Here is a 21,442-nt window from a genome sequence, read left to right on the forward strand (position 1 = left end):
ATCTTTAACTAACTCAGTTTCTGAGTCCAATTCTAGTAAAACATTATATATCCTTCTAATATGTCCTTTAGTATCATCCCTTACTTGTTTCAAAAAGTTCCCATTTTCCATAAAAGAAGCAGTTTTTTTATCAATTCGCCATCTCTCTTGAATTTGTCTATACACAAGCCAAGAAAAGTCTGGATACTTCCGTCTCAAAGCATCTATTGATTTGAGGCACCATTCCCATAATACTTTATCCATACAGTGTCCTCTGATGGAGAAGCCCTTCTGTGTGTCCCATAATGGAAGTATGATTAGTGGAACAAGAAGGGCCTTCTGACTGACATCACATTAACTAGGGGACCGTGTCTCACAGAATTGGTACCTTCTCTGCTCATTGTCTGTTCAAGGCCTTCTTATTTTGGAAGATGCTTGTTTCCCAGGCAGACTACATAATGCTCGATACATTTAACTGTTGTACCTGCCTTTATTGTCACTTCTGTTTGTCTGCCTTTGGTTTTTCTTTTCAACACATTCCATTATGCATAAGCCTTAATCGTTTATTTATTTTTTATTTATTAAATTTATTTGCTGCCCATCTTGTCACACGGCAACTCTTTTTAACTGTTCCGAGGGAGCTACACGTACAAGAAAAATGGGATCTCCCTCTAATTCATACACAGACATACACAAGCACACGTGTAAAGGTAGAGATCCCTTTTGTTAGCTGAAATCTTCTCCTGAGTTCACGCTCCTTATTTGTTTCCAGGCACTCCCAGTTTAGCCCCCTTACCTTTCCGGAGAGGCTGCTTGTGATTGAAGGTCTGGGGGACCACCAGGAACTGGCTCTCTCCCAAGGGCTCCCAGAAATGGAAAAGGCGGATGGTCCAAGCACCTGGGCGAAGGGGCCGACTGAGAGGCGGTTTGTACTGTGTGTACTCTGCATCTGCATCTACTGTGATATCATAGGACGTGGCGATGATGTAGGTGGGGTCAATCCAAACGACGGTGGCCGTGAGGTTGGGTCCCCGTGCCCATTTCTGCATGGCCACTGGTTCGTCGAAAGGCCCAATCAGGCCACCAAAATTGCGGAAGATCCTCTCTTTGGGGTCCCACTCAGTACCTACCTGTTAAGAAGGAAGGGACAGAAAAGAGGTGTTTGTAATGGGGAAGAACACCCACCCACAGCACGGACAGGATGCTCTTCAATAGGCAAGAAACATTTAGAACGTTTCATCGAGTAAGCACATGGAAAAAAAAATACAGGTGGTCCTCGACCTACGACCACAATTGAGCCCAAAATTTCCCTTGCTAAGTGAGACAGTTATTAAGGGAGTTTTGCCCCATTTTACCACAATTGTTAACTGAATCATTGCAGTTGTTAAGTTAGTAGCATGGCTGTGGGGTTAATCTGGCTTCCCCATTGACTTCACTTGTCAGAAGGTTGCAAAAGGTGATCACATGAACCTAGGAACACTGCAACCGTCATAAGTATGAATCGGTTGCCAAGTGTCTGAATTTTGATCATATGACCATGGAGATGCTGTAACAATCGTTAAGTGTGAAAAAGTCAGAAGTCACTTTTTTCAGTGCTGTTGCAACTTCGAACGGTCACTAAACGAACAGTTTTTAAGTCGAGGACCAGCTGTATTCCTACACAAAGATAGAATACATCATCATCATCATCATCATCCATCATCATCATCAAGTTGGAAGGGACCTTGGAGGTCATCTGGTCCAACCCCCTGCTCAGGCAGGAAACCCTATACCATTTCAGACAAATGGCTGTCCAGTCTCTTCTTAAAAACCTCCAGTGTTGGAGCATTCACCGCTTGTGGAGGCAGGTTGTTCCACTGGTTAATTGTTCTAACTGTCAGGAAGTTTCTCCTTAGTTCTAGGTTGCTTCTCTCCTTGATTAGTTTCCATCCAAATGCCATAAGCATTTCTATTTCAAATGCTGTTAGAAAAAAAACCTTTTTTCTGCCGGCATATCCGCAGAGAAAAAGATTTAGAATTTGCCTTGTCTAAGGCTTTCCTCGTTCAGTGACCCACAAGAGAGTTCATATCATATACATGGGCAGCACTATTCAGAAAACACAGTCTGGGTTGACACCATTCTTCTCAAGATGACCCATCTGGATGGAAAGATTCACACATCACAAAGGCAAAGTCTTCCCCTTTCCAGTCATGTTTGACTCTAGGGGGCAGTGCTCATCTCCCTATCTTAGCCGAGGGAGCCAACATTATCTGAAGACATTTCTGTGTTCATGTGGCCAGCATGACTATACACCAGGCCGCAGGGGTAGGCAACCTCGGCTCTTTTATGACTCGTGGACTTCAATTCCCAGAATTCCTGAGTCAGCATAGCTGACTCAGGAATTCTGGGAGTTGAAGTCCACGAGTCATAAAAGAGCCGAGGTTGCCTACCCCTGCACCAGGGGTAGGCAACCTTGGCTCTTTTATGACTCGTGGACTTCAACTCCCAGGAATTCTGGGAGTTGAAGTCCATGAGTCATAAAAGAGCCAAGGTTGCTTACCCCTGCTATACACCAAGGTGCATGGAACGCTGTTGCCTTCCCACTGAGGTATTTAGCTACTCGCATTTGCATGCTTTCAAACTGCTAGGCGGGCAGGAGCTGGGGCAAGAAACGGGAGCTCACCTCATCCTGCAGCACTTGGGTCTTGAACCCAGGCTGTCAGCTTTCCAGCAGACAAGCTCAGTGTTTTTAACCGCTAAGGCACTGCGCTCCCTCACACATCATACCACCCTATTAATTATATCATAGCACCTCACAGCCACATAGGACAGAATCATGAAAAAAAGTGAAGTTCTGTGACTGCAGAGAAGGCTACTTCAGTCATATTCAATTCCTACAGTCTTGCTTTTGGGCTTTTCTTCACAGATCACATTCTCAACCACAGAATTCTTTTCTTGCCCAAGTATTCTTCGATGACCTTGTTTTGAATGGAGGAGGTCATCTTTTCTTTGCCTCATACTTTTCATAAGCTTCATACAGCTCAGGGAATAAAGACTAATCTCTGTCTCCACTTGCTGGCCTACTGAATGTCACAGTCAGGAACAGACAGAATTGTTGGAGGAAGCTGCAAAATATTGAAGCAAGGACTTCTCATAAAACAGAAATGCACTTCAAGTGAAATTGTTATATATTGTTGAGACGGTGCTTGTCAAGTCCATCCACAGTCGCTGACTACCATGTTTTCCTTCAAGAAGCTGAATTAATTATTGCATCTTCTGATGTCAGCTGCATATTGATAAAATGTGTGTGTGTGTGGGGGGGGGGAGGTGAATACATTGGTTGAAGCAGAGAGAGCATTTGAATTAATAAGAACCAGGAGAGAACAACAGAATAGCTAAACAGGAATCCCACCTCAAGATTCTGCAAACGGTTGGCTGACTTGCCATTAGCGGCTAATTTGAGAGTCCCACGGGGCATCATCCATATTTCTAGAGACTCCATCTGTTGAGTTGCAGAATTCTGAACTTCCTGAGTCACCAAGTAGCCCTGGAAATGGTCATCATAAAAATACAAGTGGACACTGGATGGAAAACCCTGTGGCTCAAACCTAGAGAAATATGATAACAATTACAATAATATTAATCATAGCAGTAGTAATAGCAATAGTAATAACAACCCTGAATAGCACTTACAAATAGTCAGAATATTTCATATGCATAACTTTTCATATGAAAAGTTCATTATTATTATCCTTCATATTGCAGATGGAAAAACTGAGTCAGGTAGAGAAGTTGCTTACTATGGCCCATCTGAAAGTAGAAGTGAGAATCAACCCACCAATTTCCAAATTTGAAATTCACAACAAAATGTTCTGAGTTCCAATGAGTTCAATGGGTTTATTTTCCACTGAGGTCTTAGTTTTTTAGCCAGTCTAAAATATCAGTTCTCAAAACCGACATGATAGATGTAGATACTTCTACATCTATGAACCATCTATAGACTATTTCAAGACCAAGGAGACCTATTGGAATAATACTGTTTTATTAATTTGATCTTGTCTTTTTTTCATGAGCTGAAGGTGATATCCATCATGGTTCCTCTTCCAAGGTTATCCATACAACAATTCACTTCCTCAGTAAGATGCATAGTGAATCACTCAGCCAAAGTCATTCAGTGAGCTTCCATAACTGAATATGGATTTGAACCTGAGTTGTCCTGATCCTAATTGAAAATTCTGATGACTACTTACTTTGAGCATCCAATCCACTGAAAAAGTAAAGTTGTTTTATGCCAGTAAGTCCATCAACCCATTTTAGATATCCCAAATGACAGCAATCTCTACAGACAGATACTAGAAGCAAAACTTGGATTGCCTGTTTGTAAAACCTAAATCCCATGAGATTTAAGTCTTTCTCCAAAGGTAAAGTATCCCATCCCTCTGGCAAGAAGGGAGATCCAAAGGACCAGGTAGTGAACTTTTAAGCAGGATAGGACATGCCTTTTCCCTTCAGGACAAATGACCGATGTGCCAGAAATCCAGACCAAGCTCTCCCACCTCAAAGCAACCCCAGGCTCTGTCACATGCTTGCGCTACCTGCATGGCCTGTCTTTTTTCTGGATTGTTGCAGAGATCATTTTCTGTAGCCCCAGCCTGGAGAAGGATGTGTACACAGTCAGGATGACGTCGCTGAACCCACTCAGCCCATCCACATGGTCATAGACACTCTCCCAATAGGCCTTGAGGGCTGGCGTGTTAGCTGGGTAGTTACCATAGAGATGAGTGTCCAAGATTTCCAGCACCTCCTGGTTGATGGTTGACTCAAACTTCCTGGCAAAAAATGTAGGTCTGGAGAGTTGCTGAAAAGAAAAAAACATTTGGAAAATGGGACAGAGAGAGAAACAGAGGGAAAAGTTTCACAACATGATTCAGAGCTAAATCTGTAACACTAAAAACAGAAACTTACCAGAAAGCAGTGTGCACTTGGAATCTAAAACTTTCCAATATAATAATTGTTCTAAAATATCTCTCGCAAAATCCTGGAAATTAACAGAAGCTCCCAAACCCCACATACTTGTATATGAAAATGAATTAGCCACCATTTTGAAAATTAACTTATTTTTGCAAGGGCCAATAAATCTTTGATAATAATAAACATGGTTATTAATTATAAACCATTGATATATAAAACCTCAGGAGAAGAAAAAGTATATATGGATGAAATCCATATTATGATAATTATTTTGGTCTTTGGTTTTTTTACTCTTAACTTAGGAACATAGAAAATTGACAGCAGGAAAAGACCTACTGGTGTATTGAGTCTGCCCTTTGGGTTTGTTTTTTGTTTTCTTTTTAATTAATTAATTAATTTACTATTCTTTATTATTTTAATTTTTGTCAAATGATGGATATGTGTTTATCTCACACGTGTTTAAATTCAGTTATTGATGATTGGCCTGCCACCTCTGCTGGAAGTTGATTCCAAGCTTCCACTACTCTTTCTGTGAAGTAATACATTCTAACATTACTTTTAAACTTCCCTCTTGCCAGTTTGAGGTGAGGCCCTTGTGTTCTTGATTTTGTTTAATATTGAAAATACTGCCAAATACTTATTGCATTTTATTTGCTTTTAAGGAGGAGAGGGGGAGGAGGACCACCAGAATGAAAACAATCTCTTGATTTCATCCCGGTGCAAAAGAATTCACTGTCAAATGCTAGCTATGTAAAAATAAAAGAAAAGGCTAAAAGCAACATCTTATTCCACGTTACAGTCGGGGCGGACCCAAGAAGCTAAAATTGTTGCTCAGCAAAGAGGAAGTGGGTAACCCAACCTGGCTGACCTTGCCTGAGGTTCAAAATGAAGTAGAATTGAAACTGGCTGGTATTTTGATGATGGGAGAGTATCAAGGTATTCCAGGGTGTGAGTTAGATTGGAAAGTCAGAAAAACACATCCTGAAGGAAGGAATGGCAAATGATTTCTATACTGCTGCCGTGAAAACTGTGTGGATGAATTTGAGTTTGACTGAAGGGCATATTCTTGTTATTGTTCTGCTATTTTGCCTGCACTGAGCTACTACGGTTTGTGCAAATGAAACAGAGAAGGATGAGTAACTTCCTGAGGGCAGAAATAAAGTTACATTATGCCGAAAATGGAAATGTCTGGGGTACCTGCAGTCTCAAGAAGTCCTGTGGTTTGAAGTCATTTGGGGAACATCCGCACCAATCAACAATGTGCTTATATTGGCACTTGCAGCCCAGCTTGCGGTTCCAGTTTGTCACCCGGAGGTTGTTGTCTACCAAGGTCTCACAGGCATGGCTGTTCTCCAAGACAGTGTGGAAAAAGGACTGTAGGAGAGGAGGAGAAGCATCGTGAGAAATTTGGCTCCACCAAGGCAGAGATTACCATGCTTCTCATGCCCACAAGGCACTCATTCTAAACTTAGAACTTTATTTGAAGGGCAGGACTCCACCTTCTGAAAAACCCTTTCTCACTCTGAAAGAAAAGCCACATGCTGCAGAAGGAACCTCAAAGGGAGGCGATCGAATTATTATTATTATTTTGTTGCAACAAGTCATTCAACCAGCGAGCCAGCCAGCTGCCACCTAGCCTGATTTCTCAATCAGTTAGCAGATGTTTGCCTTGACTTTTTACTGTATTCACTTTGCAAGAGGTTGAAAACTGTCAGAGAGTGGCCAGAATAACAGGACAATGATATTATCGGCAATCTCCTCAAGGAACGATCTATCTGGATCTCATGCCTCACCTTCTGCAGTTATAAAGTCTGGTGTAGGAATCCTTTGAAGATAAGAACAGCCTACAACTGGCAGATCGTACATTTGTGTTTGCAGAATACTGAGACTGAGAAAGGATAGTTCTTAATATCCCTAAATCTGCATACTAGCACTAGCACTTATAAACCGCCTCTTAGTGCTTCACAGCCCTCTCTAAGCAGTTTACAGAGTCAGCATATTGCCCCCAACAACTTGGGTCCTCATTTTACCGACCTCGGAAGGATGGAAGGCTGAGTCAACCTTGAGCCAGTCAGGATCAAATTCCTGGCAGTGGGAAGAGTTTGCCTGCAATACTGCACACTAACCACTGCACCACCAGGGCTCCTCAAACACGCCCTCTTTTCAAGTATCCCAAGCATCTAGGTTAGCAATCAACTAACAGAAAAGTTAACATTTCAGCCTGATACTGATATTCTTGGGGAAGCCATTGTTTCTAAAACCAGCCTCTTTCAAAGCACTTGGAACTGTGCTACTGATATTATGGGCATCTCACTTGATTCCAAGTAAGAGATTCTCATCTGAGGAGTCTTTGCTGAACATCAGAAGACCTCTGAAAAGGAGCTTCCCTGTCCCCACTGCTGTTACTCAACTTTGCAGTTACAGATAGTCCTTGACTTGCAAATGGTTGTTTAATGAGTGCTTAAAGTTACAACGGCCTTAGAAAGGATGCTTTATGTAAAGCTCTTCTGGCCATCATAAAATATCATGCTCCCCTCCACCCCGGTTGCATTTCAGGTGCTTGGCAATCAGCTTCTATTTTATGACTGACTGCAGTGTCCCATGGTCATGTGACCATGAGTTGCAATGTTCTGGCATGGACGATGTTTTTTGGTTTTTTTAGCAACCATTTCATTTACAGAACTTACAGAAGGAACCTTGCAGGTCTTCTAGTCCAACCACCTGCTCGAGCAGGGAACACTATATTATTCTGTACAAATGGTTGCCCAATCTCTTCTTTAAAACCTCCAGTGATGGAGCACCCACAAGTTATTCCACCCATTAATTGTTCTCACTGTCAAGAGATTTCTCCCTAATTCTAGGTTGGATCTCTCTTTGATAATCTTCCATTCACTACTTAATGACTGTGTGATTCAGACTCAAGAGATTCGTTTAATGACTGCCATAAAAACTGTTGAAAAATCAGGTCTGGTCATATGGGTGCCTCAACTCATGACTGCAATGACCTATGACTGAAATTTTAGCCACAATTGTGATCACAAGTCAAGACTATCTATTATGTGAAAATTATTTTGCGGGTATATTACACTTAGGACTGGCACCGGGCTGTGGTATGCCAGAAATTGAGCCGTGCAAACAAGCAAAGCCTCATCCGTGGGATCCGGGCAGCACGTAAAACCACGCCCCCTCCGATCCGCAGAAAAACTTCTTTCCATGGAACCGGTCTCTGGTGCCCAAAATGTTGGGGGCCACTGACTTAGAACTTTGTTATGAAAATGAAGAAAGAAATTAAGTTTCTTATCTGAAGACTAAATGTGAACAGAGAAAATTTAAGATACCTGTAAAGTCCACCTCATGTATTTCACTGCCTTCTGCACTAAGTTATAAATAAATATTGATTTTATGTACTTATGTCCTTCTATGCAATGTAAAGGTACAAAAATTAAAAAAGAAAAGAAAAAATTTAGCTCCATCATGGATAGTTTCTTCATTCATTAGAAAAGTTAAGGGGGAAGCATGTGCGAGCATATAAAAACCCAATTTATTTTCTCAACTGCACGTATGAAAGTCAATATCTTAAAAAACAAAAACAAATCTGCTTTCTATCCTTCAAACACCTCTTAGGAATTTCCCCTTATTAACTCCATCAGGGTATTGACATGGGAGCAGTCACAACATGGACATCTATTTCCCCACAGCATTCACTACTGGCACCTGTGCAAAGCAGGTGCAAAGAAATATCAAGCTACTGTAGTTAGAAAGATCCTCCTTCACCAGTATTTGTTATACCTTAACACATCTGGAAAAAGAGCAGATCTCTTTAATCCTTCATCAATAACAGTGGTCTTCAAACTTGGCCCTTTTATGACTTGTGGACTTCAACTCCCAGAATTCCTCAGCCAGGCATGCTGGCTGAGGAATTCTGGGAGTTGAAGTCCACAAGTCATAAAAGGGCCAAGTTTGAAGACCCCTGATCAATACCAAATTGCATCTACTAGAGCTCAAAATTACTTGGAGTATGCAAGATTTGGTTCTGCTTTATATGCCAGGCTGTTCCTTTTCTTCTAGTTAAGCAATATTTTTTTCTTAAAAAGGATTATTACTTAAGTAATATCAGAATTTGCAAAATATGAGAGACTAGATTCCAGTCCAAAGAGAGGTACAATCAACTAAGAAAGTAAACAGAGGCAGCAGAAGTGTATGCATTTATCTCAGTTAAACATAGTAAGACTTAGAAAATGGAGACTTGGGAAGCAGGGAAGGAATGCTATTAAAAGCCTGATTTATTTCCTTACTTACATAAAGTAGGATAATAACACTTACAGGGCAGCTTAGTACTCAGCCTGTTATCGGCTGTATTGGCTGTACAAAGCTTCCATCTCATAAAAAAACAACAACTACCCATTCACCACAATCAACCTGAAGCCTCTAAAGCTGATTAACCTACCTCTGCTGGGAGAAGTGTGTATGTGTAGAACTGTTGCAGCTGGGAGACCAATTGATCGCTGGTGTACACCACATATTCCACAAAAGTGCGCGTTAGGGCAAACCAATCTGAGCCACCATCTACCACGATACCCTCTGGGATCTGCCGTTCACCCAGTCGCCACATATGCGAGTCGCATTCATGGAAAAGTCTGTCTAGGCCCTGCTTCTTGATGAACCTATGCGGAGATGAATGCCTCAGATTCACTAGGAAGCAACATGGAATTTTAGGAATTAAGTTTTGAACAAGAAGAGTTCTAGAACACTGCACTTTGAAAACTTTGGATTCTATAATCTGAGAGTTCCAGGCAATCGGCATAATCATATCGATTCACAGCCTTTAGATGTTCCAGCATCAATTTTGGAAACTGGGATTTTTGCAAGATTTCAGTTTGGTCTGATTATCCTTTGGAGGCTTCAAAAGCTGTCATGATTCTGCCAACATTACACGTTACAGGAGCTTTTTTTTTTTTTTTACAGCATTTAAGGAGCAAATGAAGAGAGTTGTGGAAGATGCTGAAAGATCGTTTTTTGATAATTACTGGGAGTAGAAACTACAAAGTGAACATATGATTTTTGACCCAACAAAAACAGACTCCTCTAAATCGGAGCCTGTAATCAAAAATAGCTCCAAAGCTTTTCACTTTTTTGAACACTTTTCGGAGCTCTTTTTGAAGACACGATTCAACAAAAAAACCAAAAAGACAACAAAGAAAAATGCTTATTATTTGTAAATGGATTTCAGATATAGGTTTCAATTATATTCAGGCTCAGATGAATAAAGCAACAGAATCTACTCAAGTGCCATGAACTTGCCATACCACAGGAAAGTGATCATGACTGCAACCAATGGCATCTTTTTAACCATTCATTTGTTTAGCTATTCTTTTCCTCTCTCTTTTTATAGGTAGTACTTAATAGCAGCAAATCTCTAGCTGGCAAAAAAATATGTTAAAAGACAAGAACATCTAAAAATTATTAAGTCATAAAATCTAAACAGAAGATAAAAACAGCCGCACAGGATAAAATGAAAACAAGATTAACAGCAGTGGGAAAAGGCTTCTATGCATTTTAAAAGTTCATAAATATTCAAAGAACAATAGACAACTAAAAGATAGTATAATGAATATTAGAAACTCTATCTGGGTCTGAAGAGAGAAAACAGCAGTTGCCAGGTGAACTAGGCAGTGTATTTACAACTGGGGCCAAGAATGCTCTCTGTCCAACAGCAATTTATCTGGGCTTTTGGGCTTTTTTGCCATTTTTAATCTGTTCCCCAATGTCAAAGCTCTCTGAATTACCTAGCATTATCTCGTCCATGAGACTTCAAAAAATTCTTGTCCCGATATTTTGTTAGAAATGTCACCAGCTCCTCATTGGTCCTGCAGGGGGCAGCAAATCAAAAGAAAGAATTAGAATAAGCAGAAAACTGACAGGAGACTGGTAAGCTTTCTGGGAAAGGCAACCTGATGTACATCCAAATGTTTTGGATTACAAAAACCATAATTCTTCGCCAATGCTTTGGCCAGATGGGCCATGTGATAATTAGTCCAATACACCTTCAAACTTTAGTCATGATCAGGAGAGAGGAAGAATGGAGTTCCAATATATACACATTTATTGAAGCTCTGAAGGTAGACCAGTTATAAAACTGTACCCATACTCTATTGGAAATTCTACTTTGTCAGGGTTCCCATTGTACAAAGAATCTTGTTTATACACTTGCACACAGATAAGACTGTAATAAAATCATTACTAAATCTTTTCAACAATAGAATAGGAAATTCAGCACCAAACGCTTTATCAGGGACAGGAATTTGTTCCTGGATAGACAAATACTAGAACAAATTTATTTAAAGAGGAATTGTTTTAGAGGTCACAGAACAGTTTTTTGGGAAAGGAGAATTTGCACACATGAAATACAGAGTAAAAAAGCCTAAGCTTTAAGGCCATCTTTCCAATCTGGGTGTCCTCTAAATGTGTGAAACCTTCCTAGTAGGATGGCAGAGCTTCTATCCCCAACTGCTTCTAAAAGTGTTTCTGAAGGGACTGTCCTACTCTGAGGAGAATCAGATTAAGACTGAGCTCGAAGACAAGAAAGCAAAAGGGAAAGAGGAAGAGCAGGCAGAGAACAGATGCAAACAGAGCAGAATTAATATGTTCTCATCTATGTAGATTTCCAATTAACCGCATCCAATGTGTTTCCCAACCTTCCTATTTAATAGTCATTTTCCTTGTCTCCTGTATCTTTCAAACAACAGTTATCTAGTTATTGAGAGGCTTTGGCAAAAACCAGGACCAAACCATGTCTCGTATCTATGGAGATTTTCCATCATCCAAGTCATGATTGTCCCAAAGGTCCTTTTCCAAAAGGCAAATGGACTTTCTTGTTTTTTTTTTCTTTGAAAACATTTCACTCCTCATCCAAGAAGGTTCTTCAGTTCTAACCCAAGCCACTCAACACCAAAACTTCTCATATGCTATGGCCTTTTATGTGCTCTGAAATCCCCCGTTTTCCTACCTGCATTTCTGCATTAAATTGGGGGTGGGAAGAAGGAGAACCCTGATGCTTTCCATTCAAATCATCCCAGCTTGTCTCGTATGACCTCAATGCTCATAGGTCAGCAGCAGAACCCTCTGCTGCCTGCTAGACCTTTCCTTTTCCTAAAGACTGACCTGGTAGGGTAGTCGGTGGCACTCAAATTGATGAAATAGTCCCAGGCCCAGTCTGTCACCTCCAGCAGGTCCTTCATGCTGCGCAGGTACATCTTCAGCAAGCTGGCCCCACCCCAGATCGTGACCATGCGCCAGGGGGTAACCAGGATGTTAGGATAATGCTGGGCCAGCTCCATCACTTCACGGTTCAGGTACGTAGAACGCTGCAAGGGAGATGGGAACAGGGAGAGGAAACTGAATGCCAGGGCTTAGGATACCATGAGGATCACCACATCTCCCTTTGGCCCCTTCTTTCCCAGGAGGAGGTCTGGTGACAGTAGTGGTAGTGCAAGCATGTAAAGAAGCCCCAGCAAATCCTGGGGTGCGGCACAGAGACTTACCTCCCTGGTATTGTAGTTTATTTTATTGTTATTGAACCTATTATTCCCCAGGTATAATATGTATAAAGTCTGGAGTTTTTGCTTCTTATCCTTTTGTTATTCTGATAGTTGTTTTAATCCTATTTATGTAAGTTGCCTAGAGTTACCTGAGTTATTGAAGCCACTTACAAATGGATGGATGGGTGGAAATAAATACAGAAATGCTGGCTTTGACAGAAGTTTCGCATGTCAGCTTTCATTTACAAGATACAGAAAAACAGAGTTGAAAGGGACCTTGGAGGTCTTCTAGTCCAACCCCCTGTTCAAGCAGGAAACCCTATACCATTTCAGACAAATGGTTGTCCAGTCTCTTCTTAAAAACCTCCAGTGTTAGAGCACCTACAACTTCTGGAAGCAAATTGTTCCACTGATTAATTGTTCTAACTGTCAGGAAATATCTCCTTAGTTCTAGGTTGCTTCTCTCCTTGATTAATTTCCATCCGTTGCTTCTTGCCCTCCCTTCAAGCGCTTTGGAGAATAGGTTGACCCTCAGATGTTCGGCTTTCACATTAAAAATAAAGTTAGCAATACATTGATAATATCTATATTTTGTAAAAAAAACCAAAAAAAGAACTCCAAAACAAAACCCCACATCTACTAGAACAAGATAGAATTTCTAATAATTGACACAAGACTTTATATTTATCCTTTGCTTCAGAGGTATTGTTCTGCTAACTATGCAAACAGCTGCTTCCTACACTGTCCTCATCTCTGCTTTACCCTTTCAAGTTCTGCAGCCCTTCCACTGAAATTAACCTAATTAATTAGGTTAATTAACCTAATTAACTTGAACAGCATGGTAAATACTGGTACTCTAAACCAACTAAAGTGCAAGACTCCCACTGATTATGCATTAAATCTTAGGATTTGTCTTGCTTTCCCCAAAGGTTTTTCCTTGTGTCCCAACCAAACAGTGATTAGCAGGAAGCAAATCAGGAAACTGTATTCATCCAAAACTCTGGACCTTGTTATTTTAACGCATGCCTTGCTCTAAACTTGTATATTTAAACTGGGGTTTTATCTCAACATGCACCACAAGATGTCTTAGAAGATTTTGCCCATGTGGTTAACCAGCATTTGAACTATCATATTATTATAGAGTAGAAGGCTGATGAAAAATTCTAGGGAATCAATGCAAAATATATACACATAAGAACAGGTTAGGGTTAAAAAACATCCTTTGGGATGCCTTGAAATAGAAATGCCCAACACCACAGAGATAGATTATTTTGTTCATATGATTGAGCATTTTTCCATTGACTTTTGCAACAGATTTCTGGGGGTTTCTAGACAACATAGGGAACAAAGCAGCTGGAGTGTGGATGAAGACAAAACACAACACCAATCATGAAAGTTGGTTTCACCCACAAGGACTACCTGCCATTGAGGAATTTTACTAACTCCCTCAAGGACCCAAAATGAAGACTGTAGCTTCTGGTTTTAATCAAATATTGAATAAAGAAAAATAAAAAGGAATGATCCACGTTGCCTCTTCAGGATACATTATAAAAGAAAATTTTCTTTTTGGAACCAGGGTCCATTCGGTTTTCTGTTTTAAAAGAGGTTTGCAAGGATCTCAGTGCAATAGGACACCCAGTAAAATAGACAGTATCAAAATTTTCAGTCTGATTTTGGCTAGTTGCAAGAAGACATTACGGGGTAAAGTGGACATCAGCTGCCCCTGGATATTCTCAGTGCCAACCCACCCTGTTTGTGGCAGATAGTTTGGGACTTTTGTGTCTGTCTTTCCAGAAGAGAGTAGACCCATGAGGTCTGCTTTATCCAACCATTCATTTATTCATAATAAAATCTAAACCGCATGTAGGAAGGATGTGAGTAAGCAAATTATCACCTCTTCTTTTGTATTGTCTACAGTGCATATACACAGGAAATGAGATCTCCATATCTAGTATAGCAGAGGATAGAAGCTGAGAAATAGATGCTTTGTCAAGAGATCTGTGGACCCGTGGCTCATTTCATGCCATCAATCCCCTCTTAAATGTCACATGCCTTACCTTGTCCACATGTATGTAGAAGAAATGCTGCTGGTGATACACAGCCTTTATGAGGCGCTTCAGCTGGCGAATGGCTCTCCCATGAACCACAAGCATGTATGCAATTCGAACTGGCTTGTCCATGGAGGCCCGGACCATTTTGCTCTCATCCCATTGGATCACAGGACTAACCTTCCCTGCAGAGATTGAAAGGGATCACATCTAGGATCAGCATGGTCTGAATGGAAAAAGAGGGGAGCCACTGAATAAGCTCCTTAGGCCAAGTGATCTTTAGATTACAAGCCAAACTTCTCCTGATCCACACACACAATAAGGAACAACAGCACTAATGGCGACTTCCTATTTTGATCCAATTTGCAGCTGCTGGAAAGCTTGTGCTGTGCTAGAAATCTTAAGAGAGGTGAGCAAAGGCCATGTTCTCAATGCACCATCTCTATCTAACTAGTATGGTTCTCATCTCTATCTAACTAGTATGAGGATAGCCCCATCACTCCAGGTGGCCAAGCAGGATCTTCCTGAGGGTGACAGGCTCTTGCTCACGAAGTCCAGAAAATATTGCTCCTAATACCTTTCCTATTTGAGTAAAAAGGCCCTTTTTAAAAAAATAGAAATGGAAAAACAAAAGGAGAAGGGAAGAGCATAGCAAGGCCAGAAGGAGCTAAAAGGAAAGAATGCTCCTGAGACCCTCATTAAATGTTCCAACTGGGGAACTCCAGGGAAACAAAGAACTCAATTTGTCTCTAAGGTATAGGTGAAAGTTTTTGCCAAGAATCTGTGATTGGATCTTTGATTTACTGTAAAGTATATGCTTGTCACAGTCTTTGTCTATGATAACTACTGTCCTGTTTCTGAGGATTACTGTATCTGTGCAAGCCAGTTATTATACCCTGGGCTCTTTGAGCAGCAGAGCCCTTACTACACCTTGGATCTCTCCCAGTTTTATATCTGCCGTGACAGCTTTTTATGGGCGATTCCCATCTTTATTTTTAGCAGCTCTCTATTTTTATCTCTTTTGCCACAGAATGTTTCAACTGCATACAGTTAAAAAAGCAGGCTTACATTTCCTTTGTTCTTCATAAAGTTTTTTTTTAATTATACTTTATAATTATACTTTTTTTTGACTCAACTGTCATAGCAGAAGACTGATTTCCTCAGTCAGACATTTACCAGAAGGTAAAATGCATTTAATTTATACAGAATGCATTTAATTTAATTTATTTCATTCCTTGTCTCCCATATCTTTTTACATTTGTGTTTGCCAGGCATGCCAGTGATGGTGAATTTATGAAACGTGTGTCAAATGTGACACGCCAAGTCGTTTTGGATGACACACCAGTGTCCACCAACACCTGACAGTAACTACTCTTGAAAGCACATCCTGTTCTTGTGCAATTTTCGGAGGTTGTGCCAGAATGTGATGTGCTCTCATGCAACCCTTGGACCCTCCAGAAGTTGTACGAGAGGGACAGGTTCTTGCGCAACTCTGGAGCCTCCAAAAATCATGTGCAGTTTTGGTGCAGTTTTCAGAAGCTGCAGAGGTTGCAGAGCATTCTCCAAAGCCACTTCAATAACTAAGACCTTGTGCGACCTGGAACAGCCTTGGGTAGGCCGTACAGGCCTGTCAACAGAAAGAAACACTGCCCGAAGGTAAGTGGCATGTGGCCATTCCTGGGGAGTGCTGGACTGCAGGGGCAATTGCCCCTTGGGGAACAGGGTGAGGCAGCCTTTTTGAGTGGCAACAGTGGTGCTAGGGCTTCTACTTCTCCCCTCAGGTCGCTGCTATAGAGCAGAGGTCCCCAACCTTTTGGGCACCAGGGACCGGTTCCGTGGAGAAAGGTTTTTCCGCGGACCGGAGGGTGTGTGGTTTTGTGTGCGGCCTGCATCCCACGGATGGGGCTTTGCTTGTTTGTGTGGCCCGGTTGCTGGCATTCTGTGGCCCGGTACTGGTCCATGGACCAGGAGTTGGGAATCCCTGCTATAGAGCATTGCATGCCAAAACAACCAGACGTAAAGATAGTTTCTTCCCCCCGTGCCATCGCTCTGCTGAACACTTAATTCCCACAGCACTGTCTCATTTCTCATCTTTTCATCTTACCTGCTACCTTCTCCTATTGGTTTCTTATGATTTATCAATTATTGTTTGTAACTTATGATTGATTGTAACTATGAATATGTCCTATGACCTATTACTTGTACACTGTGAGCTTATGCACCGGAGACAAATTCCTTGTGTGTCCTATCATATTTGGTCAATAAAAAGTTCAGTTCAGTTCAGTTCAGTTCAGTTCAGTTCAGTTCAGTTCTATTCTATTCTATTCTATTCTATTCTATTCTATTCTATTCGCCTTGGAGCTACTGCCAAGTGCTGCTATTCGGGTTGGTCTAGATGGGGGAGACAGAGAATTGTTTCTTCTTCTGGGTTTAAGAACTCCCATTTCTCACCCTCCAGATTCAACTCTGCTGCTACCCTAGTCCACACATATTTGCAAATATGGGTTCAAAAATGCACGGGCCTCATGAAACTCAGAACCCAGGATGAGGCCAAGATTGATTGTTGAGATATGTCCAAGATTTACAGTAACTTTCTGGATTCAGAGGTTGTCACTTTGCTACATTTTAATTTTATTTTTGCCAAGAATAACGTTTAGAGTTCTGCCTTCAATTTTTAATGATAGAATTTGGGGAGTTGGGCCCTTATCTCTTTGCAGATATTGGGCCTTAAGGAACAGGAATGTTCACCCTTAAGTTCAGCAAGAGGTCTGAGAACAGGAATGTCTCACAGCAATTGCCACATACTAGAAAAAAGCGGGAAAAGGAAATCATGTTGCACAAAGCCATTCTGATTTGTCTTGGTCGCACATCTTGGGGATTACTGACATCCTAGTAGAGGTGGAAAATTTTCAAGCTAATTTCAAATTCCTCTGCAAGCAATTCCTTAGGATCTGTCTGTCCCTTTTTTCAGAAGGATGCTAGATGAGGCGGCAGAGACAGCAGGAGTGTGTGTGTGTGTGTGTGTAAGAATATAACTCTGTCGTAAGCCATCTCATCACTGCCTTTTCTCCACATACCACTACAGGCAATCCTCGGCTTATGACCACAATTAAGCCCAACAATTTCTGTTGTTAAGCAAGGTAGTTGTTAAGTGTGTTTTGCCCCATTTTACAACCTTTTTTATCCACAGTTGTTAAGTGAATCACCACAGTTAAGTTACTAACACAGTTGTTAAGTGAATCTGGCTTCCTCATTGACTTTGCTTGTTAGCAGATCACAAAAGGTGATCACATGACCCCGGGATACCGCAACCCTCATAAATATGAGTCAGTTGCCAAGGGTCTGAATTTTGATTACATGATTGTGGGGATGTTGCAATGGTTATAAGTGTCAAAAACAGTCATGAGTCACTTTTTTAGTGTAAATTTGAACAGCCACTAAATGAATAGTTGTAAATTGAGGACTACCTGTACTTTCCCCAGAAAGATAGGCTTTCCTGATTAAAAGTCTTGCGGCATTCAGACTACCCCCTTTTCCCTTTTCTCCCCACTTGGCTAGCTGGCAATCTCTGAAACGCTGAAATAATATCGGTGGAGCAACCAACCTCATTACAAGTAAGATTCATTTAGTCAACAGAACAGCCTTAATTGGACAGTCTGTGCCTCCTTTGATCAAGGAGTCTGTCACAGGTTATTATGTTGGTGGCCACAGCTGCGTGACATAGCAGATGTTCTGAATGCAGGAGGTCTGCACTCCAAGGCCTGGGCAGGAGGAGGTGAAGGTTCCCAATCAGCAAGGCTGGGACAGGACTGTGGGTTGGCCTCCCAAGAGGAACGACTCAGGTGTTGGTAAATGGGCCTAAGCCAAGGGGCAGCTGCACTCCTAAATTGTGCATATGCAAAGGATAATCACCCCTGTCCTGATACAAGGGTCGCACACTCCCACTCAGTTCATAGGGAACAATTCCACAAAGGTTCTTCCATTCTCACCTGAGAGCTGGCACTGCCGGGGTACTGACCGTGGCATCAGGTTTCCAGCTTGGTGCAGGCACACCACATTGGCGATCTCCTGCTGACACTGCTTACTGCTAGCTCTGGCTAATGCAGACAGCGCATCTTTGCCTGTGATTTCACACTTGGGAGTGAAGTTGTTCTCCGTAGGCTGCGGGGCCCCTTCCACACTGCCGGTGTCTCCGTGCTGGAACATGGCCAGTTGGGCATCCCTTCTAAGCTGCGTCTGGTTCCTTCGACTGGACGCATCCAAGTAGACTGGCAGCTGGAGGCTCAGTTCCTGCTTCACTGTGACCGCCCTCACCACTTTGGCAACCAGCACGCCAGGATTATCCAGACGATTCTTCCACCTTTCGTGCTTCCTGTTCAAGCTGCCTCGCCGCCCTGCAGAGCTATCTGAATCCTTTGACCCATCACTGTTTTCAAGAAGCTGGGGCTTCCTTTGCTGAATCTGCTCCGGTTCCATCCAAGAGAGAGAGAGAAGGAGAGATACACAAACACAAAACAGACAGGATGGAGAAAGAATTAGCTTGAAGGCAGTTCACTTAGCTACTCTGTTGTGTGTTTTCAAGCAACGTTTTATTTTTCTAGATAAATATTCATTTTGAAAGTTTCACATACCTCATGCATAATGCATCCTGTTTAGTACAGACAATGGAACAGGAAAAATAATAGTAATGGGCACCAATATGAATTTGTTAATCGTGTCCGTAGAACAACCCAGGATTAAAAAAATATAGCATTTGCATCTACTATCAGCCACTATGGCTGGAGAAGTCCACTTTAAAATCCCCCCTTCAGCCATGAATAAATGCAGTACATACTTAGCTATTCACGACATGAACAGACAGCTCACGACTGGCGTTGCAGGTCTGCAATTGCTCTCTAAGGTAGGCGACTGTTATCCCCATTTTACATTAAGTAAAATGAGGCAGAAAGACTGTGTGGCCCTGGGCTATGCAAATAAAGGACGATATGAAGGACAAAAGTGGGTTTATAGTGAAAACGATAAAAATGCAGTGCATTTTGATGTAAATCAATCACAATTTTGTTCAGATTTAGAAAAATGTGAGTTTCTTGCATGAATGAGGGACTTACGGGCTACAACCAGATGCTTTGCGTGTTCCGTCCAAAACAAGTTCCATTCAGCTGAATATAGCAATAGCAATAGCACTTATACCACACAAAGGATTCTAGAACATATGATTTATAAATGTGTTCTATCTTCCTGAACTACATATCCCTGAGAAGATAACTATCAGTCCAAAACCTGAATAAAAACCATCAAGCTTAAGTGCCTATCTGCTGAACCATGTCAGTTTTGACATTTCAGAATGGAAGGGCTCATCTACATACAAAAATGTTGAGAGAGGATAAGAGCATGTGGCTTTAACAAGGGTTGTCGTCAAGGTTGACTCAAGTAGCATTGTTGCCTGGGAAGCAATTAATTCTTCTGTATGGAGCCCACCCCCCCTTTTTTTTAATTCCTCACTTGCACAGGAGTGGAAATTGTCTCTGCCCACGTGAGCACATTCTCTGCTGGTCATCGTCCTTCTTCACTGCCATCTTTCAACTTACCAATTCCCATTAAAAGGCATCTACCACAAGGACTCCAAATCTTTTCTATCTCTTTCCAAATAAGAGGAAGGTGAAATCATTGGCAAGGTGATAAACCTCTTGGCTAGAATCCAACCCTTTCCCTTTGCTAGGTGCTACCAGAGAGCTTCTCTCCACCTCCCTTCGTCGCCCAACTTTCCTTTCTTCCTCCTCCCTGCAAAGATTTGGGTGCTGATGAGAATCTTGACCTCTTGGTAGACATGGGATTGTCTTCCATAAGAAGGGAATTCCCATGTGAGTGAAACAAAAGACTTAACAAAGCCAGAAACAGGCTGTGCCGATGAAGTGTCAGTCCATCAGGCAGCCACAGTATAACTGTTCAGTGTCCTCCACCTAAGAGAGGCCATGCTACAGTGGTCCAATTGGAGCTTCTGATGGCTACTTCTCATGTACAGCAGAAGGTTAACATATGAGTATTTTTTTCACTTTCCATAGAAAACAGCATGTTTCTGATGGATCACCTTGATCCTGCTTCAGCCTGCCTCAGCAGTTGGTTGGCACCAAGATGGAGGCTGTGCTGTGAGGACATCTTCTCAGTGAACAATAAGAGGGGCATTAGAGCAAAAAGACTATGTGGATGAGATGGACTAAGGATGACAAACAGAACACATCTCTTTCCAATAATACATCCATTCAAAATTATGTGTCCTGACAATTTTCATCAAAGTTTTTTCAGAGGCTGAAAGCACAGAGCCCGTTTTGTGCAGTGTTGATTTTCCATCCTTTGCTCTACTAGAATCTCTAGACAAACTGTTTCTCTTTTTTTCAATATCCTGTTATAAAAGCCTAAACTGAGTCTCAAAAGTACATTCATGAAATAAATTGATGGGTTTATCAATTTATAGGTTCAATGAATACCGTTCAATTTAATTGGGAATTGACACCAATTCATAGCATAGATTTGCCTTTTCCAACCACGTGCAATTGGCTTTCTTATTATTATGGTCCTTCAAATTTACCCTGATTTGTGATGACTGTGTGGAAAGTCTGTGCAGTTTTCTTGCCAATACTGTGTCTTTTTCCCAGGTTGAGTGACAGTGAGTGGTCCAAAGTCACTGTTTCATGCAGGACCAGAAGTCAGGTTTCCCTGCTCCCCATCTAGTGTATTTAACCACCACACTAACTGTCTCTCTCTCTTTCTCAAAGCAACTTTACTTTGTTGATTTGATGAAATTTATATTCTCTGCATAAATGGAAGGGGCGTTGGTCTTACCTGAACGCCATTTCTCAGCATGATGATGGATAATCCACTTGATTGGGTTTCCTGAAGTCCCTTGTACCCAATAAGACTAAGTCTGA

General features: G+C 41.5%; 1 protein-coding gene across 1 annotated transcript in view; it reads right to left on the bottom strand.

Annotated features, from left to right (window-relative positions):
• The window catches only part of XYLT2 (xylosyltransferase 2), a 49,437-nt gene that overhangs the window by 4,244 nt on the left and 23,751 nt on the right, over positions 1-21,442 (bottom strand). Inside the window, exons 2-10 of the mRNA XM_015811788.1 lie at positions 18,506-18,980; positions 14,526-14,701; positions 12,092-12,294; positions 10,717-10,797; positions 9,378-9,594; positions 6,128-6,304; positions 4,555-4,817; positions 3,372-3,567; positions 776-1,109 (exon numbers count right to left, since the gene is read on the bottom strand). Coding sequence (XP_015667274.1) covers positions 776-1,109; positions 3,372-3,567; positions 4,555-4,817; positions 6,128-6,304; positions 9,378-9,594; positions 10,717-10,797; positions 12,092-12,294; positions 14,526-14,701; positions 18,506-18,980 — 2,122 coding nt within the window. The remainder of the gene's footprint in view (positions 1-775; positions 1,110-3,371; positions 3,568-4,554; positions 4,818-6,127; positions 6,305-9,377; positions 9,595-10,716; positions 10,798-12,091; positions 12,295-14,525; positions 14,702-18,505; positions 18,981-21,442) is intronic.

Source organism: Protobothrops mucrosquamatus, unplaced genomic scaffold, assembly GCF_001527695.2.
Source record: "Protobothrops mucrosquamatus isolate PMUCROS unplaced genomic scaffold, P.Mucros_1.0 scaffold_52, whole genome shotgun sequence".
NCBI classification, from domain to species: Eukaryota; Metazoa; Chordata; class Lepidosauria; order Squamata; family Viperidae; genus Protobothrops; species Protobothrops mucrosquamatus.